Here is a 25,113-nt window from a genome sequence, read left to right on the forward strand (position 1 = left end):
AGATGCTCTGACTCAACTTATCCATCGCATGAACCACAGAACATTCAATACTTACATGAGAAACCTTGTCCAGAAACGAAAACCTAAACCACATATGCACTCTACTTCCCAAGGCCCCTACAGAATGCACTCGTGAATTGGATCCCAGCCTACCAAAAGTATTACACGCTACCATCCTTCAAATCATTTTCCCAATTCCTTTGTGACAAATTAATCACCAGCAAAAAAGTTCAACGTGGCAAAAAAAGAAACGCTGCGTGATCTGGGAATCGAACCCAGGGCTCCCCGACGTTGCTCGGATGGCAACGGAGAATTTTACCACTAAACCAATCACGCTCTTTGTTGGAAAATGCTGGCTTACTTTAAATTATGAACATAGTGCAACCAATCCCAAGTAAATAGTGCATCACCTTGCCTTCCAATGTAGCAAGAGTAGCATCAACTAATTGCTGCCACAATTCATTTCTATACAATCAGCCTTTCTTAACACAACCCAGTTGGCTCACTGAAGCTCATATAATTCGTGTCAAACGAAAGAGCTGTAAAAGAAGGATTTCAACAGACAAAATCTTGTATATTTACCATCCAAAGGGTATACATCCATCTCGCAGTATCTATCCCCAACTCTGGTCGTTAAATCATGTTCCATTCCCATTCGCCTCGCTGATATATGTATACAGGCCCGAAACCCTCCCCCAGTTGTATGTCCCTCGCCTAAACTTGAACTCCCATCATGATGACCCCTACTGAAAACAAATACACCAAACACGTCGCTCGCTTCCGGCCGTTATGTAGCCTCTAAAAAGCTAGGTACGGTGGGATCAGCGCCTCACTCCGATTGAAAAGAGGTCAATCGATCCCCAAAGTACTCCCTAGTCATGTGGCTAACAGACCCCGGACAGAATGGATGCCGAATCCGACACCGGTTGCCTTTGCCAGTCCAGCTTGCCATCAGGTAAGACGGTAAACTCGGCTGCCTCCTCAACTAGTTCCCATACCCCAGTGCTGGGGTTCTTCTGTGCCGATCGGTATATAATATTTGTACCAAAGTCCTCAAACACCAACTCCCGTCTCCTCAGTCGCAGCCACTGCTCGTTCTCTGTTCCTTCCATCATGACTTGTTCCTCGACTTCTTGATTCCGTATCGCAATTGCCCGGAATACTCGGCTGTCGCGAAGCGCATTTCGAATGGGGTACTGGCCAAGAATGCGGATCGCGTCGTCTCGAACAGCTCGGTCTCGGCAGCTGAACGACGCTACAAACAGCGGCCATGTCCAGCCAGAGTCCATTGCAAATCCACAGTTCGGCCGTGCCATGAGCAGCGTCTCTGCGAGGCGGTTGATTTCCCGGTACTGTGGCGTGAGGCCCTTGGCTGTGACCAGTCCAGAGAACCGCGGAACCGTCGTGTATATGTACAAGATGAGATATTCGATTCGCAAGTTGATGGCATGAAGGTACGTTTGCGGGTCATTGACCGAGTTGCGGCAAATTGTCTGGTACACCGGCTCAAGAGCTTCGGCCCATCTCGAGATCCAGTATCGCGTTTCAGCGATGAACTTGGTAATCTGCGGGTTTTGTTTCACGCTGGAGAGCTTCATGTCGAGCTCAGCCTCGCTGACAGCTCTCGTTAAACCAAGCCGTGATGTCACCATTGTCAGCATCGGCACATGCGCCACCATCGCTTTCTGGACCAAACTCCAATAGCCTTGAGCTTCTTCAAGGTCCTTGAAAACTCGTGGCAAATCATCCAGCGTCGTTATATTCGATTGTCTCGGTCGAAAGTACGGCGAGTGCTTTGTGAATGGTGCAATGCTGGCGAACCGACGAGCACCTTGAGGGGGTAATTGACCAGGACCCGGCGGCGTTCCCGGACTGCTGCTCTGACTCTGAGGGCTAGGTAGACCTGTCTGAGCTGCCGCTGCTGTCGTCGGTGGTGGACTTTGCCATGGTGTCCCCGGGTGACTCGGTGGACTTTGAGTCGACCGCATTGAGACATCAGAGCTGGATGCCGGGCTGGCCTGGGGGGCAACGTGTTGTACATTTGTTGGCTCGACCGTGGTCAGATTTCCTTGTGCATTTTTGGCCGGTGTTGGTGGGAAGAAGAACTTCTTATAGGACCCCATGAACGACCTTGATTGCAATTCGAGTGGCTTATAACAGTCGAGGATCTCTTGCACGAGCGACGGCGGTGCTTGTGCAATGCTAACCAGACCAGGAGCGAGGTCCGTACAAGCGGCAAGCTCGTTCAACATGCTAAATCCGTGAGTTACATGCTTGAGAGCGGCTGGCATGTTTCCGCGCTGCGCCTCGAAGCAAATAAACAAAAGCGACGATAGCAGTGCTGTTCGTAATCCCTCCCTGGTTGGCTTGGCTTTGGATTGCAGCCGCAGTGCCTCGCAGTAATAAATCACCGCGTTGAGATAATGCTTGTTGCCGTTCGTCAGTACGGTTGTCGGACTCTCAACCTCATACGCCTTCCGCAGCGCACCAACGGCCATCGCGGCATATCGCAACGTCGTCTCCTCCAGGGATACTTGTGGCATGGTCGCTGTCCAAAGTCGCGTTTGATTCAAACCACCACTGAGAAACGTCACCGATAATTTCGACCACTCGTCAAAATACGCTCGCTGTTCGCTGTTGGCGAAGCGTATGATGTTAACAACAGGCTCCTCGAGTATGAGTGGCGCTTTCTTGGTGTGTATGAGCCTGGCATCCTTGGTTGCCGTTGGCATACCTTCGGACGGTTGACTCTCGACACCGTCGCCATAGGCATCACAGTAACCGCGCCATTTGATACAATTGAGACATGCTGGTCTGGTTTCGTCACATTTTACATGCCGCTTCCTAAAGCCGAGTAAATTGGCGTGTTAGTTATCCTACCTCAGTGCTTCGAATGGCAAGGGATGGGTACCAAATGGCGACAAAGACGAAAGATTTTTGAACTTACTTGCCTAGAATATCACAAAGATTAGTCACCAGGTCTTTCTTTCGCAAACGCATCGACCAAAGATACTTAGGAACAGGCATGGGTTTACTCACATGTGGCGCAGCCCGTTCGGGCACGGGTTGAGCTTCTCCTGGTGTGCCGTGTTCTCGATTCCAGCGCAAACCTATGTGTGCTCCCCCGACCTGCGGGAATGGATGATTTCGAAGATGAGGAAGATGCGGATAACCTATGGGGGTTAGGTTGTCAATCCACGCAACTCTCCCCAGCCATGAACCCTCTCCTCGTTGGTTTGGGCTGTTGATAACTCGGGACGCATGACAAGGCGGGAAGTACTCACTCAGCAGTCTTGCTCTTGTTGGTGGTATTGATAGGAATAGAAAATTGTATCTCCATGACGCCTTGCGGGCTCGGAAGCCAGCTCCCCAGGAGGATTCTTGGTCGTTACCGATGAGGAGTCTGGTCTTGAGGACAGGATCGCACAAGGCCCGGCTATTACCCTGTAAGCGAACACTTTGGCCCGACACCATGGGAGTTGGACCAGTCTCGCTCTGTGAGTCTGTGTACTCCGAAACTTCGGGCTCAAAGAAAATTGAAAAATCGTCCCAAAGTCTGTCCCTCGTAGCAATTCAGGATTTCAGCTGTATGAAATACACAATTTTCCTCCTACGGTCGGTTTTAAACAATGAAGAAAGTAAAAATGAACTACCAACAGCCACACCGGACGGTAAACTATGGCTCAATTCAAGGCACCACGCAACTCCATCCATGTACCATGTATGACGGGCATTGAGACATGCCGACCCGGCAAGCAAAGCATTGCTTGGGCAGCGGGTTCAAGGCCAATCATGGGGAAGGGGGCGGGGAGCGCTCAACTGGAGCCCGAACTAAGTCGGCGGGGGGTTTATTCGACTTTTTTGGGTGTTGATTAGGCCATGTTGAAGCGGTCATGGGGATCGTGGTTGGGTGGTGCAACAAAGCGACGGAGTCTTCGGGGGAGCTAAAAGCATCAATCCTGGGAACTACTTGACGTTAATCTCAACTCGTTTTGGCGGCGCTCCTGAACAAAGTTGCGTACCAAATTGAGATCCAGAGCCGCAAAGGGAGACTGGTCAAAGAGTGAGAACCGAGTAGCCATTATGACGCCCCGACAATTGACCAGACTTCGGTGCAAATTGTCAAGACTCAATACGACCTAAGGGGTCGTTGACTGTTCACGTTGGCACCACCACAGGTCAAGTTTCCCCATCTGTGCGATCCTACATTGGTACACTCCATACTGGGGCCTTCTCCAGCCGGCGAAATTCACAAAAGTAGCAAGGTGATCGTCCTTTCGGTCAGGCAAACGGCCCAGTGTTGATAATGGCACCCTGCGGCTCTGCGGCTCCGTCTCGGCCGTCACCTCCGACATGCCCTTCTCCGCAACAGCCTGAATCTGTGAATAGTATGGTCAGATATTACAATACAAATCTGCCTACCAAGGTGGATAAAGTGGACGGTTCAGCCGAGTCCATGCTCCTTGTACAGAGTCTGTGTGTGCAAAATCCAGTGCTGAACTGTTCGTGCGTGATATTGATGAAATTCCAGGTGTGACCTCATAGGGCTGTGACATCGGCATCTAGGCTGCGCCGGATAGAGGACCCCCCTAGTAACAGGACGTAGAGTAACAGAAGCAGGTTGACAAGAAGCCTCGCCCCCGGTAGCCCCATGCCAAGAATAGCCCCGCGGACCGCACAAAGGATTTGGGGGCCTACCACCTGGCGTGTTGCAATATTGGTCATACAAAAATAGTGGGCAGTTTGCAGTGGAGGCGGCTCGGTGGCTGGCCGTTGTCACCCGCTGGGAACGACTCCTTTCGCGGTTGACGTCAAAACCAGGCTGGGGTTGCCAAGCCAAGTGGTAACGCCGATTGACGAAGTTGGGGTTTTGTTTTGATGGCGGTGAAAAAATGAATCGATCCTTGAACTTGATCGAGATACGGCCAGCTTTGATAAGTCATGTAAACCAAATAGCAACTGCCGTTGCTTGGAGGCAACATATTAACTGGTAAAATGCAACAGACATGTCCAACAATTGGGATTGATGTCGGATGCAAGTTAGTTTCTCCAAGCACTCGGCCAAACCGCGTTCCACCCGGACGAATGTATCGTTGTGCCTCGTGGTACCTGTCCGATTCCAATGCAAAGCACTTCCAAACTAGGCCATGCAAAGGCTGTCTGGTGCCTATTGCCGGCGAACGGAGTTATTCTTCTTCGGCAGCAATGGGGAATTGCGGTCTTTTGTTGGCGGATACAGTGAGTGCCGAGAGGTTCAGGCGCTTTGAGGCATACAGATCAGCACCAAGTACGCCCAAACTATCGATTCTTGCTGATGGTGGGCCAGACCAGGAGGACCAGGAGGAACGTGGCAAGCCATCTTTCCGTCAACCATTCTTCCACAACACCATCAGCCGTCTCCCACTAGATGTATCTTGGAATTGTTGCCTGAGAGCTTCACGTCGTAGCTGATCTAATAAATCAAAAGACATGAATGAAGACATGAAATTTGACATCAAGTGCCACGGCAGTCTCAAACATGGGTTGTGATCTGGCCCCTGAAGTTGAAGCTCCGTCGACTCGTTGAACGGTGTCTAGGTGGTGAGAATCCAAACATTTGGCACCAGGGAAACATTGCGTGTGTCTCTGAGATGGCGCCTGCGTTTGACCACTGGAGCAAGGGCAGGAGGATCTGCAGCATTCCCGAAGTTGTCAATATTCTTTTCAAGGTACTGTATGAAGTCCGCACAAGTTCGTGAATGTCTATCCCGATGAGGCCCAACACAGCGCACATCAAATACCACACATCATGCCATTCCCGCTCCCCCTAGTAGCCATGGATCACCAGGGCATCACATATCACCAAGGAGCTCCCCCATTAAAGTCCGGCGTGGCAACGTTGGCACATGGTGGTGGAATGGGAGACCGGGGAACAGGCGCATCGGTGGGCCGAGAAGGATGATCTTGCACTGGTGATGTCAACTTGGTCTGACAAGACGGCTGCCGTCAACCACAGGTGGAACAAGCCCTTGTCACAGTATTAGTCTCATCTCCTTGTACTCTATACTCCATACTCCCCTGTAATAACCAGGAACACCAACCCAAGTTGCCTACCTAGGTAGTTTGTTGGTATTGATCTTCCCTCACGGTTTTGAGCGTCCGCATGCCATCCATTTGAACCGCTGTTTCTTGTTGTCTGCTTATTGATCCATTTTGTCCCCAGATCGAATATCTGATCGATCCATCTCTAGGATTCTGGTCGGGAAGATCTTCCGTAACTTTGGTTGCAATTTGCTTCTCGCGCCGATGTTGCTTGTTTGTAGTCATACCAGGTATTATGCATCCAGTCATGTTCCGGTTCTGTCCCGACGCAAATGTGGGTTGGAAATCTGCCAACACTAATTTCCTCCATCATATTGTGGTGTTTCTTTTACATGCATGTCCAGCATCTAGACCACTGGTGTTTCTTTTTGCCCTCAAACAAGGCTTGTACCTCGCAAACAACACGACACATATGCACCAGGTTGCCCTTATGTTGGTAGCGCTGGTTGTTATCCTTGGTGCAGTCGTCCAGACAGGTAGAATGCAGTCCAACTGTTAGCCATTTTGCCTGCTGCTCACACTCTGCACCGAATTTTGCAATGGCTGGTCTCACAGCAGAGTGCAAGGAGGCGGCTTTGAGCAGATTATTGTGCAATACGAGACCGTCCCTTTGTGGCGTTCCCCTGACGCAACCCACCAAAAGCCAGATCCGAGGCAGACCTAAAAATGTAACATCTGACTTCACCTTGACTGTCACCAACGGATCCAGTCCCTTGCGCATCGCTGAGATTCCTTGCAAGCATTCACTGTCGGCAGTTGTGACATAGGATTCACTGCGCTTTTTCAAAGTTGGATTTCGCCATCGGAGGTAAGGTTTTCAAGGCATTGACAGGCTCCATGAGAATCATGCCTTGGATTCATTCCCAGGAACAAAGCCATTCAGTGCGATTCAATCGCCAAAGGGATAGCGCATGATGGGCTCGAGGACCAAGATTGGTCAAGGGCGACAAAGTGGACAGCGGAGCTCGTGTTTGGACGTCATCCCCCAAAGTCTATCTGGTTTGATGATGGCGCGGTGTCCTGAATTGCCAAATATTTGGTCTACTTTCCATATTCCAGAATACTGTAGCCGTCACCATGGTGGTGTCGGTCGTTGTCCTGCAGAACAGCGGCTATGCCAGTGTCCAGGCATCCGCGAAGTGCTTTGTGACTGACTGCTCGGTACCTAGTTTTCTTCATGAAATCATTAGCAACCAGCATGCTGTCTGTTTGAGTGGTATGAACCCAGCGATATTGAAGGGTCCTTTGACCAGGTTCATTGCTCTCCACCTCGTACACCCAAACGTTACTTCTCAAACAAGCGCATCCACTTTGGATGCCAGAGGTTACCAGGGGGGACCAAACGGTGGTCTGAACTTCATCAGCTCCACCAGTTTATTCCTTGCGGCATTCACTGATCAAACGGCCGGGCCAAGGCGTCGTTGGCCTTTGCAGATGGGGTTTCTTGGACACGAGAGCGAATTTCAACAAAGAACATGGTGCAGATTGCCGATTGAGGTCTTCCAAAGTATGGGGGGCAAGAAGAGACAGCAGAGAGCCGCCATCCCATCATCGTCAGCCAGCATCGAGAGGGCATGGAACCGTCTGCACAGCCCGGTACGTCTTGAACAGGGAAGGCATGGTAATAAAATTTAAATTGAAGAATGGACGGTGTGCTGTGGACGTAGTGCATGCTGCATACGAGGCGACTCGGGATGGTGCGTCTGGACGGGCCGACGTCTCACTCAGCTGTCATTGCGTGTTCAATGTTCAATGGTGTCTCCGCCCATCTCACTCTCTCACCAGACAAATGGTCACGAAGACGAAGGCACTGGGGTCACCAAAGGTCACCACCGCCACTGGCTCCAGGTTGGTCCTGGACTGGGTCTCAGCCTCACTCGCCTTCCTATTTTCGCTTGCATGCCTCCATGCCCATGTCCCTCGCTCCTGCCTTGACCATACCCCAGACAAACAGACGCAGACAAGAGACACACAGACATTGACCAGACTCGTCACACCATCATCCATCGCTCAGCCCGGGTCAACTCAATTCTCAACTCATCTCAACTCCGCACTCTCCAGAACTCTACCAAGCACCCGCGATTCTGCGGTTTTGGGCGATTCGCGTCTGGTCGCTCTTGTGGTTATTGCTCTGCAGATATAAGTCTGGTGGTCTTGTACTGGCAATCGCTGCGCTAGGACTAGCGGGCACCGTCATTGGTACAGAGTTCTAGCGGCCGCTTCATCACCACGGCGACCGTCACCAGTCTGGTGCCAGTAGAGTGACTAGACCATAACCACAACTCGCTCCCCCTTGGCTGACGACACCAACTTATTGGTAGTCGTGACTCGACAAAGACTACGCTTCCGGTGACCAACGAGACCTTCTGGTGCGATTTCAAGAAGAGATAATTATCGGCTGTTAGACAGCCGTTAGGCGCACTGCCAGCCACTTGAATCGCCAACACCAAGCGCGCGATTGACCGGACGACCGACGTCAGTCCAGAGGAAAAGGGACTCCAGGCCGCCAAGCACTTGTTCTCTTTGCAGCACTTCTATGTGGAATTAGGTCGGCACTTGTCCGCATTGTGTATCAAGCTACACTCGAGTTTCTCTGCCTTGCTCTCTGCTATTTCGATCACCTTAATTATCCCGGCTTTCTCACGCACAGCCTCACGGGCATTCGCATTCCCTTCGCGACACGGCAATCACCGTAATCGCCTCCTCCGCCCAACATGCAGCGATACGGGAGGGGCGACCCTCAGGAGAGAGAACCTCTGGATGCCTCACACGCCTACGACACACCTACCAGAGGTGCCGGCGCGAACGCTTACAATTACAACTATGCCAGGGAGGAATCACCATATTACGACGACGCCTCACCACGACGACCACAAGACGCATATGCCTCGAGCAGGATGCAACAGCATCAACAGCCCCAACAACCCTACCAGGCGTATCAACCTTATGTAGAGCAGGACGATGCTTCATCTGGCAGTCATAGCTACGGCCACGAGGAAGCCGTGCCCCCACCACCACGACACAATGATTTCAGCACATACAATCGAAGTCCTACGCGGAATCCCCAGGGCCAACCTTACGCACAACACGTAGCTCAGAGTAATATTACGCCAGGGGCAGACAATTTCAGTGAGCATGCTGCTGGAGGCATGGCCGGAATCGCCTACTCCGTCGCTGATCACAACGCACGCGAGAGTGGAATGGAGGCTTCCAGAGAAACTGGACATCTCCCACCTCCTCCTTCACGGACTCAATATCCTAGTCCCCCTGGTGCTGGATACAACAGCTCGCAACCCGGTGGCTATGCGCCAGAAACTGTATACAACCGTGGACCGGGGCAACACCAGCTTCCAGAGCAAGGTTCCGGCTCAACCCTTAACCCGTTTGGCACGCCATCAGCTACACATTCTCCGGCAAGAAGTATGCGAAGCTTTGGGGGCGAGTCGTTTGGGGATGAGCACTACCAAGGAATGCCGGCCAACGGACACAGATACCATGACGCCAGCTTAGGGGTAGTTAACCCTAACGATATTGTCGACGACGGTGATGACGGTCTGCACTATAGTAGACACAGCCAGCGAAACTCCATGCTCAGCTTGCCTCCGTCTGATCGAGGGCGACCAGGAATTGGTCCTGCGGCGGCTGCGGCTGCCGGTGCTGGAGCGGCAACGGCTGGAGGCGTGTTGGGCCGAAGTGGTAAGTTATCAGTCTATGCCCGCCGGATTTCGCATATGGTAGCTAACAACCAAATTTCCCCAGGCCTTGGACCAAGTGATTCTGAACTTGCGCGAGAGAAACCAGCTAATTGGGTAGCCAAAGACAAGGGTCGGAGCAAGAAGTGGAAGTGGCTCGTGATCATTCTTGTCTTCCTTGTAGTTGCTGGGGCCATCGTAGGTGGAGTTGTTGGAAGTATGATTGCTGGCAACAAAAAGTCGGGTGGCAATGGCGGTGGTGGCGGCTCGGCGGCCGACGATACAAACAAGAATGGTGACCTTGATATTAACAGCAAGGAGATTAAGGCACTGCTCAACAACAAGGACCTCCACAAGGTGTTTCCCGGGATGGACTACACGCCTCTCAACACCCAATATCCTGACTGCATACACAACCCGCCTTCGCAAAACAACATCACCCGCGATGTCGCCGTGCTTAGCCAGCTGACCAACAAGATCCGGCTATATGGTACCGATTGCAATCAAACCCAGATGGTCATTCACGCAGTCAACCAGCTCAAGATGCAGAACGATATCAAAATTTGGCTCGGTGTATGGCAGGACGGCAATACGACGACCAACACACGACAGCTGGCGCAGATGTGGGATATTCTGGACCAGTATGGTGAAAAGCCATTCGAAGGCATTATTGTTGCCAACGAAATCCTGTTCCGCAAAGAGATGACTATCACTCAGCTCGGCACCATTCTGGATGGCGTTCGTACAAATTTGACCAGCAAAAACATCAAGTTGCCTGTGGCATCGTCAGACCTTGGTGACAACTGGACCGAAGGACTAGCCGATAAGAGCGACTACGTCATGGCCAACATACATCCGTTCTTTGCCGGGGTACAGGCAGCCGACGCCGCCGCTTGGACGTACAACTTTTGGAGTACTAAGGATAAGCAATATTGGAAGTCCGACAAGTCAAAGAACGTCATTTCTGAGACGGGATGGCCGAGTGATGGCGGCACAGACTGCGGAGGTGCCACCACATGCACAACCGGCGCGGTAGCGAGCATCGACAATATGAATCAGTTCATGAACGACTGGGTCTGTCAAGCGCTCACAAATGGCACCAACTACTTTTGGTTCGAGGCATTCGACGAGCCCTGGAAGGTTCGCTTCAATGAGAAAGGCAAGGAGTGGGAAGACAAATGGGGTCTCATGGACGTCAACCGCAAGCTCAAAGACGGTGTAAAGATACCTGACTGTGGCGGCAAGACTGTATAATTCAGCCAAACAAGCAAGCAGCATGGATTCTTTGGACTTTGCCCTTCCCCGACCACATGCGTTGGACTGTAATAAGTCACGACCAAATACGCCCACCAACCCACCCACCGCACAGGATACCATCAACAACATTTTACGGGGTTTTTGTTTTCAGCATGGAATTATTATTCATGCAGCTGGTCTTTTCGAACCGGGTGTTCGTAGGACTTTGGCGTTATGGAGCTTAAAGAAATAAGGGTTTGACATTTGATACTTGTGCATATGCGAGGTTTTTGTTTTATGAGAGAAGGGAGGCAAGGGTGTTAATTTGTTTAGTGTGTGCTGTTATAGTTTTCTCGGCGAGCGGCATTGACAGCTTGGCAACTGTATGAGCGGACGATGCATGAGTAGTAGATACGGATAAATACGAGATTTAATTTTATTGTTCAATTACCCTCTATGCTGTGTTGATGGTTTTACTTGTAATCAGGCATGTTGTAATGACGCCCATGTCAGAGTGTGCAATGCTCAACGCTTATTATCTGTTCACTTCAATGTCAACAATTAAGTCGACTTTCGCCCGGTATTCATCTCTTTATTGTTCGTGGCTGTCCAACTCTTATGAAATTACAACCGCCTCCAGCTTCCCAGTGAGTTCCAGTTCAGGCTTGGCATCCGCATGTTTATCCTCATCGTCCTCCTCTCCAGCCCCTTCACCAATTTTCGCCCCCCTCGGCCGCCAATAAATAGCAGTACTCGAAAAAGTAAGCCCATCGTCCGGAAACTGAAACTTCTCATACCTCTCGTGCATTGACTTGACTCCCCGCATCAACGCCGGTTCCTGAAGCATAAGCCTAGACTCATCAGCACACATGTAGGCTACGTTCACATATACACAACTTACTCATCCCACGTATCCCAGTCTGTGCCCACGAAAATGGCAGGCAAGTTCGTATCCAGAGCCTCCTGGTACAATTCTCGGTATAAATGGACCCCATAGAGGAGCGAGTCGTCTGTTATGGATTGGCATGCAACGGGATGGTCTACCACGCGGTGTCCTTTTGTTGTGAGGAACTGCTTTTCCGGTTCTGTGAAGAGTGGTTCTTGGAAGATGCATTCTATTTTGTTGGTGGTGAATTTTTCTAGGCCATGTTAGTTGTGTCTTTTGCGGGAGATGATGACGTTCAAGTACCTAATTCTTCAACCATGGCTACAAAAGCAATGTACTGGCGATATGTTCTCCGCTTGGTCTCCCAAGAGTCATCGTGGGGATCAAAAGTGCCTAGGCCTAGGCAAATTGCCTTGTTCACCGGTGAAAGATTCCGTCCATTGGAGGCGATGAGTTTACGGAGGGATATGCAGCATGGAGATGTCGACCAGTCTTGTTTGATTTGGAGGTATTCAGTTTCAATTTCTTGGGGGGATTTTAATGGCCCCGTCCGCTGTGGCAGTTTAGGAGGGAGAGGGCGTTTGCGAGTTTTCTTGGGTTTAGGGAACGTCCAATCTTGGTCGGAAGGAGGGGGGAGTTGGTCGGGGCCAGACATTGTGGATGTGGTTTGAAGTGATAGCGACGGATGTTGCAGTACTCACTTCTGATGTTGATGGTGGAGATGATTGGGACGAAATTTTCTCCAGGGTAGGTGGTTCTAGGGGTGAGCATTTTCCGTGTTGTTCCTCGGCTAACAGTGGTCAACATGATTCCATTTTATTGCATCATCTGTTTGATTGTTTATAATTACGTACATGATTGAGTGTTAAAATCTCACCTTAGACTGGAAACGCTACGACGAGTTTTGTGAAATGCTGTAGTTGTGTTGTTGGTTTGAGGTCAACTCTCCCCACAGTCACTCATATCCACCAGACAATGTGGCAGGCATTTCATCACCAACATCAACATCCAATATCGGTCGCCTGCAGCTCGGCTGTCACCCGGATTGGGGGCTAAAAATGGCAGTTCAGCAAAACGAGTGGATTAATTCAACCATCGCATGTACAGTATTATTCCCATCTGAACAGACTGGAAGCAATCTCTCACCATGCTCGTTTGACATGCAACAAGAAACCTGCGTGGTTGAGCATGATGGAGGAGGAGTGATCAACCACATCAAATGCTGATTGGCTGCCTCCTCCCGCCCCCCGCTCCACCACATCACCAACGGGCGCTTAAACACTCCCACCTCATCCAACCAGAAGTCAAGCATGGCAATTCTCGTCGCATCGTCACAAATGCCTGGTGTCGTCGCATCTCGCAACCGCCGACCCTTTGACCTCTCCATCCAATGACTTTCCCTCCAACACTCAGGGGTGGTCAGTTTAGACCCTTGCTCGTGCTTGCTTCCCGTATGCCGGCTGCCAAATCAGAATCATCATCACCGCCAGCCTGCAATTCCCCTCCTCTCTCTCATGTTTCCTCTTCGTTGGCGAAGTCAATATCAACGCAACAAAAGCTTGGACATGCTCCCCTGCTGTAGTATTTCTCTACTTCCATGCCCCCCAGATGAAATAGTTCCGTAGAAATTCTTCTAGACAGCCCGATTCGTCACCCGCATGCATGGGGAACTGCATATTGGGCGTCTGGATAACCCGGCATGATTCCAGTCCTGTGCTCTCTTCCCATTTGAGCACAACTCACTTTTTGCCGCTCAAAGCTCCCACAGGAATCAGTGTGGTCTCACAAACGGGCCCTTTTTAACATACCTCTACCCCCCCATTTGAGCCTTTTCCATTCAGCCCCTTCTTGATCTTTATTCCCTGTGCGCAGCATCTTGCCGGATACCTTTTTTTCGTTGCTGTTAGAATCGTGCTTGCAGGTCTGTAGCTGGGCTGGCTCTAGCTACGAGTATCGCGAATACCCTCATACCGAAAATACGAAACGTTTAGAAGTTGCTCTTGTGCTGAGCAAACTCTGTCAAACGGGCCGTGTGCCGCGACAAAAAAAGAAGAAAGAATCAGTTGCGACGTATACTTGGATATCAGCCCCATCTTCATACCACCAACATGTTCTTCACCTTCATCATACTGGCCTTTGCGGCCATCACTTCAGCCCACAGCGTCATTTCATATCCCGGCTGGAGAGGGAACTCTCTTATCACGAACGACACATTTCCCTACGGAATGCAGTGGATGTATCCATGTACGTATCAAACACTCACACCATTCTACACTCGATATCCCCATCACAAAACACCACCCATCACAACCGCCAACAAGCATGAACTAACAAACACAGGCGGCGGAATAGGAACCACCAAAAACCGCACATACTGGCCCACCACCGGCGGCGCCCTCGCCTTCCAACCCGGCTGGTTCAGAGGCCACTCCCTCGCCGTCATCTACGTCAACCTCGGCTTTGGCACCGACGGCCCGGACAACGGACCACAAAACATGTCCAACCCCATGGTTCACCCCTTCACCATCCAGGGTCCCACAAACAATCCATACCCAGGCACAATCTGCCTCCCGCAAATACCGCTCCCCGCGAACGCGAGCGTCAAGGCCGGCGACCTGGCAACCATTCAGCTCGTCGAGCTGGCTCAGCACGGAGCCGCCTTGTACTCTGTAAGTTTTCCTTCCCCAGCACAAGATGAACTGTATCTAATAATACCAGTGCGTCGACATCATCTTCGCTGAGCCAGGGGACCCCAAGATTGGCGAGGTCAATGAAACGAACTGCTTCAACTCGACGGCCATCGGATTCGCAGACATGTACACTATTGCGAGCAAGAATTCCGGAAGCGACAGCTACATCACATCGGGGGCTAGTTCCCTACGAGCACTGAGCTGGATGGGATATGTGCCCCTCGCCATTGCCGGCTTGCTAGCTGTGTTGTAAGCGAAACGTTTGCTCGGCGAAGGTACTTGAAGGAAGAGGCTGGGAAAGATGTCGTGTAAATAATGGGATCAAGGGAAGAAACTCTCCTGCAGATGAGATGTTTTATGCTTTCTTTACATGGTTGTTGGATTTGGGTAAACACATGTGGCATTCGCAATGGAGTTTTTGGGCGCCGGGATGGCAAAGTAATGGCATTTACAATGCAATGATTTCAAGCTTTATGACATTTCATATTTTCTCAAGTTCTTTTTCAAGATGCAAATAACTGCGTATTTGATTAGCCAACCCTCTGTTGACAGCCTGAATTGATGCACGAGACATGGCACATGCGGGACAGTTCCTCAAATGTATATCACAAACGACATCGGTGTGATTGTCATGCGCTGTGCAAGTCTATCTCATATGAATCATTTCTCTATGTAGTAATTTCCCTTCATGATACCAAAGCTAGGCATTCATTTGCAACAGATTTGACTCTATCCTCTGAACCTCGATCCTTTGCGCCGCGAACCCACCCAATGATGTCCAGCCCGCTCGCCTCCTGCTTAGACGTCGCCAACACCGTGCCCAGCGCAACCAGTCCTCGGTACAACACCTCAGAGTCGGACTGGCCTTCGAGTACTGCGCCAAGCACAATAACGAGACGTCTTCGCTGCTCCGGACTCAGCAATTTCTCCTTGTTGACAAGGACAGCCAGGTTGATGGCTGAAGTTGTAACAGCAATCAACACATTGCGGTTAAATTTTCCGATGGCTTGTCCACCTTTGACTCCTGTGAGACGTTCGAGATAGGTAATACTCTTGTCGGCTTGCGAGCTTATCAGACTTCGCCCATCCGCGGTACTAAACAAATTGGCAATTGTGCGAGCGCCCATCATGACAGCATTTTCGTTAGGCTGGGCATCAGCCTCAATGGAGCATGTCGTGGCCAGGTCCAACACCGATCCATACTGCCCATCCGATAATTGCGCAACTGAGGGGAATCTGGCGATGCAACGGAGCAAATCGAGGCCCGCGAGGCGATCTGAATATGGCCATTGTGTCACAATTCTGACCACAAGCTCTAGCGATTTAACAGGAATCGGCCGACGTGCCTCTAAAGCCTCGCGAAGTGACAACAATACAGACTCTTCTCCAGGATTCAAGGCCGCGTCCTTTCGGCCTGACGAGACGAGATTTTTGTTGACGGTTAAAATCTTTGTGAACATGCCTGCCAACTCTGTTAGAGCCATGGGTGAACAATCAATGAGCGAGATGGTATTCACTTACCCTCGTACTTCGCAGCCGAGATGCTGAGATATTCCTCTTGAGGTATTACTTTGGGCTGTGATGTAGCCTCTCCTGGCCGATATCGCTGTTCTGTTCCATAAGGATCCGGTCCAGAACTTTCGGTCTGGCCGAGTGTTGCGCCTTTGGTGTTTTCGATGATAAAATTGGCCACATTATCAAGGTAGGTGTTTGGTAGCTCGTTGTCACTGAGAAATTTAGTCGCTCGCTCGTAGGGATTCTCGGAAAGGTTGTAAGGTAGTTTTAACGGTGGCTTTCCGTCCTCGATGTCAACGTCAAAAACGTAGTCATACGACTTTCCATCATACTGAACTTTGCGACCCGTGCTGCCTACAGCGTCAACCACGGTACCAACATTGATCCATTGCTGTTGGCTCATGGACCATTGATGCGCTGTGACGTTGCCGTTCTCCTCTTTGATCATTTGCACCTGTCCCTCCTTCGTACCCGATTTGGTTGTTAAGAACTCGGGCCCTGGAAGCTTCTCCTTGTTGATGTTCCCTAACTGCTGTTGGGGAATGGCTGAAGACTTGACAGACGCCTCGAATTCGGACAGGGTCTCCTGATCAGCCACCTGATCGGGTCTTCGGGTAAAGACGCGGGCGATACTATCGCTGGCACCTGTTACAATATCGCCAGTGTCGTGGTTTGCAGAAACTGTCCATACTGAGATGGCTGGATGGGTAATTGTCTGTATACATTCGGTCCCTTTCCAAATTCGCACAGTTCGGTCCTCGCCAGAGCTAACCAATTCGCCAGACGGCAAGCTAGCCAAACTATAAACAAAGCTCTCATGGCCGTGCAACTCTCCAACTTGCTGCCCATTCAACTTCCACAGCCTGACGGTACCGTCGTTGCTGGCGCTGGCAATGTCAGCCCCGGTGGGATGGTTCTTGGGAACTTTGCAGAGAGCCCGCACAACGTCAGGTGTATATATGGTAGACTTGGGCTGTACTTCGCCTGCAGTAGATTGGCTGAGATCAAATATGCGAATGTTCTTGTCGGCGCAACCAGTGACGGCAGTGTTGTCGTCGAGTGCCACAACACTCCAAACAGCCATGCCCTCATGCCCGCCAAGCGTTAGAACTGTCTCCCACTTTTGCAAATTCCAAACGCGTGCCTGCCCATCCCATCCACCAGAAAGCAAGTATGCGCCGCTTGGGGCTACGTCGAGGGTGCAAACGTTGTTTGCGTGCCCTATCAGCAATCGTTCGGCATGGTCGGTGGAGGCGGCTGTTGGCGACTTTACTTCGATGACGGTGTCCTTTCCACCAGAGATGACTAGGCCATTTGGATGGTCGGCAGAGGATGGAAAGAAAGCCACAGAGTTGACATATTCGGAGCCGCGGCTGACCAGTGTTCCTTCGAAAGAGGGCGGCGTTTGAGGCCCTCGAGACCATTTACGGACGGTGCAATCTCTTGAGACGGAGAGGACGACGTCAGGGGATGCGAAAGCGACGGATCTCACCTGCGTAGGGAATGTCAGTTGGAGTCAGAACCTCTAGAATCCCGCGAGGGCTTGGGGCTTGTATCTGCCGAAAAACTTACGTCTGCTTCATGGCCGATGAGCTGTGCAGACAGCTTGAAGTCTTGCGCCATGTTGGTAGTGCTATGTCGCAAGGGTGAAGCGATGGATGCTCCCCAGCTGGGTTTGGTTGGGCAATGTTTTTTAAGTTGCAAAACGTGAGATAAAAAAGCAGTAGACTTCTTAAGTTGGTATGAAGAGGTAGGGTCTGCTTATTCAGTGACGTCGACGTGGTCACTGGCGGAGTCGGAGCTTGGTGGAGCTATCATTGATCTGATGGAGCAACAAGTGGGCGAATTGAGAATTGAGGGACAAATGTCGTGGCACAGTCCTCACAAGCTAAACAGAGGGTCGAACGCAGGGGCTGTATACGGAGGAAAAGGAAGAACAGACATAGAACACCAGACAGAAACAGATCTGCAGGAATGTTGACTACTCCGTGATCCGGAGCAGTGGAACAACGGGCAGCCAGAGATGGACGGTGATGGAATCTCGGAGAGTTCAAGTGCAGTCAACATGGAGGGTCAACGTATGGAGTAGGGGATTCATTGATCGCATGTTGCCGCCGCAGCCCAAATTATGGGGCAGAGACGGTTCCATTGCGGTTTCCATTCACTTGAGCAGTTGAGGTGCTCGTGCCTGGCAGCTGTCCGGTGCTGGATGGGAAAGTGCGACCAGGCCAGATGGCACATGCCTGGCAATTTGGGGGAAACTACCCCGCCTGCTGTGGCTCAACTGTGATTTGGAACCTTCCGACATCCCTCCCCTCCAAAAATGAAAAGCACCTTGGCTTAGGAACCGGGGTAGTTAGCTTTAATAGCACTTAGTGCCATTTATTACAGTACGTCTCTCGTGGATGTCGATACTAGACAGTACGTAAAATAAAGGTGAATTACACTTTAGCAAAGTCCCCCCAAAAATTCAGAGTGTCAACCGTCACCGGTCGTGGACCTTTCCAGCATTGGGGATGTGACCAGAGGTGCATTCGGTCCACAATCAGCCACCCAGACCATGAACTATCCTTGCGCTTTCATTTACAGTCTGGTACACGCACCAGACCCAACCAGAATTGACGCCACATGTGCCTTGCACCTTCTTCTCCATTCTGTAGCCCCACGCCTTGCTGGAACATGTTTCGCCCACCGCCCACCCAAATGGCAACCGCCAGGTCTGGCGCTATTACTCCATGAACATTTTGGCCAAGTTTTTATTCTTGACTGACTGCCAGGCCGCTTTTCATCATTGTCCACTCTCCCTACCCAGGGCCACTCCGACAACATATTGAGCCCCCCGCTGGCCATCGGCAAACGTCCTCAGCTGGCATCACGTTCATTTCCCGCGGTTCGAGGACGCAAGGACCGAGTAGTCACCCACCTACGGAGTACTTCATTTGTTTCCATCCCGGACGAATCCAATCCTGTGCCTCTGGACCGTCTCGACCAGACTTCAAAGTCACTCCTTTCGGCCCTGTGTTTCCTTTTTTGCTACGATTTCACGACTGAAACGACGCTACAATTACGATACTTGCCCCCGAAAGATTAGACTACGACTTCAAAAGTTCTTACGATTGCTATAACTTGTCTGCACCCTGTCCGTCGAATCTGCCTCCTTTTGTGGGAAACCTTTCGCCCCTAGACTATTAAATCTGCGACCGAAACCAAACACACCTTGTACAATAATTCTCGCCCCGAAAAATGGCCTCCGAACCACCACGGCAATATGTACCGCTGACCTGCCATGGCCACTCACGCCCTGTTCCTCACATGAGCTTCTCACACCTGGAAAAGGAGGAAACATATTACATGATCTCCGCATGCAAAGGTTGGTATGCCACTTTGCTGTTGTTTCACCCGGCAACATGAGACGGAGGACGGGCTAACTTTTGTCGCAGATGGTAACCCAATGCTTCGAGATGGCGTTACTGGAGATTGGTATGTCGCTCTTGAGGGTGCCTAAGCCAACGTTGCCAAGTGCCATGCTAATGCATCTTGTAGGATTGGCACCTTTATTGGTCATAAGGGCGCAGTCTGGCAAGCTAGATTGAGCCCAGACGCTTCCAATGCTGCTACTGCATCCGCAGATTTCACAGCGTACGCCTCATCATCCCCCGCTAGGTGTAAAACCAGACTAACGCAGGGACGCCGCACAGCAAAATATGGGACACGCATACGGGAGAGTTACTGTATAGCCTCCAGCACGAGCACATCGTCAGGGCTGTTGCCTACCCTCCCGACAATTCGGATCTAGTTGCAACCGGTGGCATGGAGAAGAAGCTTCGTGTATTCGACCTCGCCGAGCTTGCGAATTCGAACCCCGGAACTCCTGCCACAATTCCAGCCTCAGCCGGATTCGAGATTGGAGAGGGCGTTCATACCAGTTCCATCAAGTTCATCTGCTGGACAAGGGACCCGAACATTGTTGTTACCGCATCCGATAAGACTATCCGCTGGCTTGACTTACCGAGCAGATCCTGTATTAAACACGAGGTTCTTGACGGAGAAATCAAATCTTGTGAAGTGGTCTCTGTTGCCCCGGATTTGGCGTCACCGAGTGATATTGGTGGCGGGAAACCGGTTTTGGCGGTCTCTGCTGGTAAGACGGTCTACTTCTGGGGAGGAGACCAGGCCATGGACGAGCTGAAGCGCATTGTCCTGCCATATTCTATTGCTAGTGTCGGACTTGATGTCAAGGGACGCAAGATTGTGGTTGGAGAGGAGCCCGGAACGTGGGCCAAGGTAATTCGGTACGATGATGAGGTTGAAATTGACACCCATAAAGGACACCACGGTCCAATTTGGTCCATCGCCTTTTCGCCTGATAGCAAACTGTATGCTACTGCGTCAGAGGATGGTACGATAAAGATGTGGAAGAACTGCGAGGGGTTTTACGGCTTGTGGCGAGGTGGTGGCACTGAACGGCCTGCTGAGTAGAACGAATTAGACCGAAGCACCATTGCCATCGCAGCAGCCGCCAGTCGAGATGGCTATCGAGGAAGCCATAACTTGAGGCTTTCTGCTGGCAGTAGCAGAGAATCAGAGGGAAGCACTGATTCCACCAGTGCCTCGAGTGACGGCACGTTGCACACTCTCAAAACCCTGAGCCAAGCCACCAGCGCCAGAACCAGCGACGAGTACGGGACAAAGGACATATGCGAAGGCCCGGAGCTTTGATATGGACCACACTTGTTATGATTTGTTCATGTGGGATGATACTTGAGAGTTCGAAGGGCCCTGCCAGGGTTGCAGGACGCGTGTATTTCAGGGACTTGAAGCATAGATCGGCCGTGGTCGAAGAACCACCGGCTAGCATGTATTAGAGAACATAGCAATTAAACAATGCCCCTGTATGCATCGGACGGTGTAAATGTTATGAGGGACCGGGGTTTGTTGATAGTCTGCGGGAACAAATAGCAGATTTGCAAACGAACTGTGTCGGCGTTCAGGGCCTGAATACGATACTGTTCATGTAAAGGTGCTGCAGTAAGTTGATCAGTGACGGCGCAGTTGCCGAGCATTGAATGTAGCAATTAGAGGCAGGAAGACCAGAATGTTGAGAGTATTGGGCCAAGCTTTCGAGAACTCGTTGGCGAAGGCATCTACGTTTGCTTGTCCTTTCAAGACGGGGCTTGTTGGCGTATTATATTCACGGCAGTGGTATTCCGGGAGGCTACAATTGCATAGATTGACACCGACATGCTAGTCGTGGTCAAGAGTTCAGACTTCTTGGACCGAAATGCGGCCGTTACAAGTGAACTTGTAAGTGAAGCTCTCTTTGGAGTGAGCTAATGAACAAGTGGACAAGATGTCGTAATGATTTGCTACTATTAGACGATGCGGACTTGATCAACTAGTCCACTCTGGTAACTGGCTGTAAACTCTGAACGATCTCAAGCGACGTTTGTTCTCACTCGAACCTTGGATACACCGGCTTCGAATGCCCACTCATACATAGTGCATGTAGCCCAGGCTAGACTGCAGTGCCGAACTTCCGGCACACTTTCTGCATGCAGGCAACCACGACTTCGACCTCGCTTGGTGCCATCGGCATTTCGGTTTCCGGGGGAGCTGCTAGATCTGGCAATTGATCGGAATCTGGCCGGGCAGTGTGTCCCATTTTGGGGTTTGCAGATATGGGTGGTTAGTCGTTCATTTTAAAAGTGAGATCTGTCAATCACTCGATGCCAAGGTATTGATTGCCAAAGCATATGCGTTTCGGTTCTTGACTCTCAGTTACTCTGTCTTAGAAAAATGCACAGACATTGAAGAAACTATTTTGAGCGGCCATATTCTTTACATATGAATAACTGCCTGTATGTGTTGAGCTTGGCAGAATTAATTTACAGTCTCTGGTGAACCGGCAAGCCTGATTATTTGGCACACTTCTGTCAAGCACAACCTGCCTAGTTGGTGTCTTTGGTCAAGGACTCTTTGTAAAACCGCACAATTACGCCGGTACAACCCTCTTTGTAGGAACTCCTGCTATCGCCGTTGTGCTTCGCTTCACGCTTTTCAGGCACCCTAATCACGGCTATACGGCAAACTAGATTGTTTTTCAGCTCGCAGGCCAAAAATGGCGTAGTTGGCGGTCCGGCTCATTGATACCGTTCTACCTGCCCAAATAGGAAATCTCCCAGTCGTCCTATTCGCTCGGGGTATCTGGTGTCGAACTATGTGTACTGCGAATTCATTGGTGCCATTGGTGCTTTAAGAGGAAATGATGCTCTGTTTGAAGGGATTTCCGTATATCAACTTCCCTTATGGTCGTTTACATTGTCGATCTCGGCGATAGAGCATTGGGAGCAACTGTACACGATGCTTGGGACCAGGCTTCACAGAACCAGCGAAAAGTATAAATACAGATGGGTTTTGTGCAAGTAATGATCGGATAGTTTCAAGATAGGCAAACAAAATAACAGCAATAGCTCGTTGTCTTTTTCAATTCATCAATATGCAAACCTTTGGTGCCTTTCTCGTCGCCCTTGTAGCGGCTGGCGTTGCCAACGCTCTACCCACCTCCAACCACGGCAAGGTCTCAGTACCAGTTACTCACAACCGAAACTTCAAGGCCCATGGACCACTTGCCCTTGCCAAGGCGTACCACAAGTTCAACAAGCCCGTTCCCAAGGACGTCGCCGACGCTGTTGCCCGGCTGAACAAGAGAGCTACCGGATCAGTGACCAACGTGCCTCAGCAGTATGACAGCGAGTATCTTGCCGCTGTTCAGATCGGCACGCCTGCTCAGACACTAAATCTTGACTTTGACACCGGATCCAGTGATCTTTGGGTGTTTTCTACAGAAACCCCATCGAGCGAGGTCCAGGGTCAGACGTTGTATAACCCTGGCTCCAGCTCAACTGCGCAGCTGTTGCAAGGAGAATCGTGGAGCATAACCTATGGAGACCAGAGCAGCTCCAGCGGTGACGTATACAGCGATGTTGTCACGATTGGAGGACTGAGCGTCCAAGGACAAGCCGTCGAGTCTGCCAAGCAGGTTTCCGCGCAGTTTAGCAGCGGTCCCTCGTCTGGTCTGCTCGGACTGGCATTCAGCTCCATCAACACTGTGCAGCCGGACCAGCAGAAGACTTTCTTTGACAATGCTACGCCCAACTTGGATGCGCCGCTGTTTACTGCAAACTTGAACCACAACACTAGTAAGTAGTCTATTGATATCGTACCATGCTCTATCAGGCTAAGACTTTCAACAGATGGCAAATACAACTTTGGCTATATTGATGACTCTGAGCATACCGGAAGCATCACGTATACTGCTGTTGACAACAGCCAGGGTTTCTGGGGTTTCACGTCCAGTGGTTACGCAGTTGGTGGTGGGCAGACCAACGGCCAGTCCATCTCTGGCATTGCTGATACCGGCACCACTCTCCTGCTGTTGGATGACAGTACCGTGAGCGCATACTATTCCCAGGTCAGTGGCGCTCAGTATGATAGCTCCCAGGGCGGATATACATTCAGCTGCAGCACCAGCTTGCCTGATTTTACGTTTGGAATCGAGAGCTCGGCCATCACTATTCCCGGGGCGTATATGAACTATGCTCCTACGGATGACTCGGGGGCTACTTGCTTCGGTGGTATTCAGAGCAGCTCTGGCATTGGGTTTAATATCTTTGGCGATATTGCTCTCAAGGCTGCGTTGGTGGTGTTTGATGGAGGGAACATGCGTTTGGGATGGGCTCCCAAATAAGTTGTGTGATGCGAGATTACAGTATGGGTACATGCATGTGGTGAAAAGTTTGCCTATATGCAGTTTACACAACATCTCAATATGCCTGGAATGTAATGCGAGGTGCGATATGTTTTCCTTGTTCAAAACTTTTGACTTCCACTGCACATATGTATAAGTGAGGGACGTATATAGCAAACTTGCATAGCTCAAAAATAGTAGGTAAATCATTGGAGTCATTGAGAATCACCAAGATATTTTCGCCAGTGACATATCCAACGAATACAGCACTACGTACTCCGCAGTTTGTTCAATGTTGCCTTGTCATGCAGTCTGCCTTGTGTTGGCCCATGTATTGCGAATATTGAAGTGAAAGGCCCCCAACATACCTTTGAGGCTGGTGGTGTGAGCCTCCCAAAGTTGCCGCACATATGTATGTTGGACGAGCAGCTCAATGGATTTATAAGTCTGGAGCCTAATTTTTTTCCTTTTTGGTTGCAAAATGGCTGGTCCTAGGCAACATGTCAAGTCGGACAATCACATTCAGCCCTGTCAATATGTTTTTGTAAATTCCCCAGCAATATTCAACAAACCAGACGCCACCAGCACTTTACCAATACAGTGTAGCGCGGTTACTGTACAGTACCAGTGCCGGTACCGTGCAGTATCCAACTCGTAAAATAGGGAAAAATCAGAAACAATAAACTGACTCATCCGGCGCCTCAATCCATATTTCATCAACAATACGCGTCCCGCTCATCACAACGTCATTTATTCCAGGCAACAGCAGGCAGATGCAGTCGCAAAAAAAAGTGGCGACATTTAATGCCAATTGAGGCCATCTCCGCAAACCGTTACGAAAATCCAGCCAATCGTCTTTCACGCTTCTCAACCGGCTGCCTCCCCCCCTCATGAGGCGAACTCTTCCCGTCCACACTTCAAAGTCGATGCAGCCATTCAATGTGACTCTTTGTTGTTTCATGTGCTTCGGCATCTCTAGGTATCCAACAGCATACTCTATTTCTAATTTGTAAAATCCCCGATCAGGGCTGGCCAATGGTTGTCAGCCTCATTTAGATTTTTGCTGGTGACTGAATACTTAAGAACTGAACAACTCCTCATCGATTCCATCTTGTTCATTCCATCCATTTATATAATTCAGTCTACTACTGCTCAACAAGCTTCCTACAATAGGTTACACCCAAAACTACCACCACCAACACCAAATTACACCAGTATCATTCCTCATTATATCCATTCATAATCATCTATAATTTGCAGACCCAT

At 50.5% G+C, this 25,113-nt stretch overlaps 7 protein-coding genes and 1 non-coding gene across 8 annotated transcripts; 4 read left to right on the forward strand and 4 right to left on the reverse strand.

The window, feature by feature from the left end:
• Positions 1-254: 254 nt before the first annotated feature.
• Positions 255-336, reverse strand: VFPPC_17348. Its single transcript has one exon. It is a non-coding gene; the product is annotated as a tRNA-Gly (tRNA).
• A 548-nt stretch (positions 337-884) lies between these two features.
• On the reverse strand, positions 885-2,732 carry VFPPC_11041 (C6 zinc finger domain-containing protein; the record flags this gene model as incomplete). Its single annotated transcript, XM_018289316.1, has 1 exon — positions 885-2,732. The coding sequence occupies one exon, from the start codon at positions 2,730-2,732 to the stop codon at positions 885-887; it is 1,848 nt and encodes a 615-aa protein (XP_018136954.1).
• Positions 2,733-8,795: 6,063 nt separating this feature from the next.
• On the forward strand, positions 8,796-11,027 carry VFPPC_11038 (endo-beta-1,3-glucanase; the record flags this gene model as incomplete). The annotated part of the gene is made up of 2 exons (XM_018289313.1): positions 8,796-9,777; positions 9,841-11,027. The coding sequence occupies 2 exons, from the start codon at positions 8,796-8,798 to the stop codon at positions 11,025-11,027; spliced, it is 2,169 nt and encodes a 722-aa protein (XP_018136951.1).
• Positions 11,028-11,625: 598 nt separating this feature from the next.
• VFPPC_14865 (SRR1 domain-containing protein) lies at positions 11,626-12,550 on the reverse strand (the record flags this gene model as incomplete). Its single annotated transcript, XM_018292633.1, has 3 exons — positions 11,626-11,860; positions 11,911-12,148; positions 12,199-12,550. The coding sequence occupies 3 exons, from the start codon at positions 12,548-12,550 to the stop codon at positions 11,626-11,628; spliced, it is 825 nt and encodes a 274-aa protein (XP_018136950.1).
• A 1,453-nt stretch (positions 12,551-14,003) lies between these two features.
• On the forward strand, positions 14,004-14,838 carry VFPPC_11037 (GPI anchored protein; the record flags this gene model as incomplete). Its single annotated transcript, XM_018289312.1, has 3 exons — positions 14,004-14,139; positions 14,236-14,564; positions 14,614-14,838. The coding sequence occupies 3 exons, from the start codon at positions 14,004-14,006 to the stop codon at positions 14,836-14,838; spliced, it is 690 nt and encodes a 229-aa protein (XP_018136949.1).
• Positions 14,839-15,271: 433 nt separating this feature from the next.
• On the reverse strand, positions 15,272-17,723 carry VFPPC_11036 (polyubiquitin binding protein; the record flags this gene model as incomplete). Its single annotated transcript, XM_018289311.1, has 3 exons — positions 15,272-16,047; positions 16,107-17,592; positions 17,673-17,723. 3 exons carry the CDS (start codon positions 17,721-17,723, stop codon positions 15,272-15,274), a joined length of 2,313 nt encoding a protein of 770 aa, XP_018136948.1.
• Positions 17,724-19,343: 1,620 nt separating this feature from the next.
• Positions 19,344-20,819, forward strand: VFPPC_11035 (WD domain-containing protein; the record flags this gene model as incomplete). The annotated part of the gene is made up of 5 exons (XM_018289310.1): positions 19,344-19,470; positions 19,541-19,580; positions 19,644-19,739; positions 19,799-20,499; positions 20,590-20,819. 5 exons carry the CDS (start codon positions 19,344-19,346, stop codon positions 20,817-20,819), a joined length of 1,194 nt encoding a protein of 397 aa, XP_018136947.1.
• Positions 20,820-22,596: 1,777 nt separating this feature from the next.
• Positions 22,597-23,847, forward strand: VFPPC_11034 (secreted aspartic proteinase precursor; the record flags this gene model as incomplete). Its single annotated transcript, XM_018289309.1, has 2 exons — positions 22,597-23,299; positions 23,354-23,847. The coding sequence occupies 2 exons, from the start codon at positions 22,597-22,599 to the stop codon at positions 23,845-23,847; spliced, it is 1,197 nt and encodes a 398-aa protein (XP_018136946.1).
• Between the last annotated feature and the right edge of the window lie 1,266 nt (positions 23,848-25,113).

This window comes from Pochonia chlamydosporia (assembly GCF_001653235.2).
Source record: "Pochonia chlamydosporia 170 chromosome Unknown PCv3seq00013, whole genome shotgun sequence".
NCBI lineage: Eukaryota > Fungi > Ascomycota > Sordariomycetes > Hypocreales > Clavicipitaceae > Pochonia > Pochonia chlamydosporia.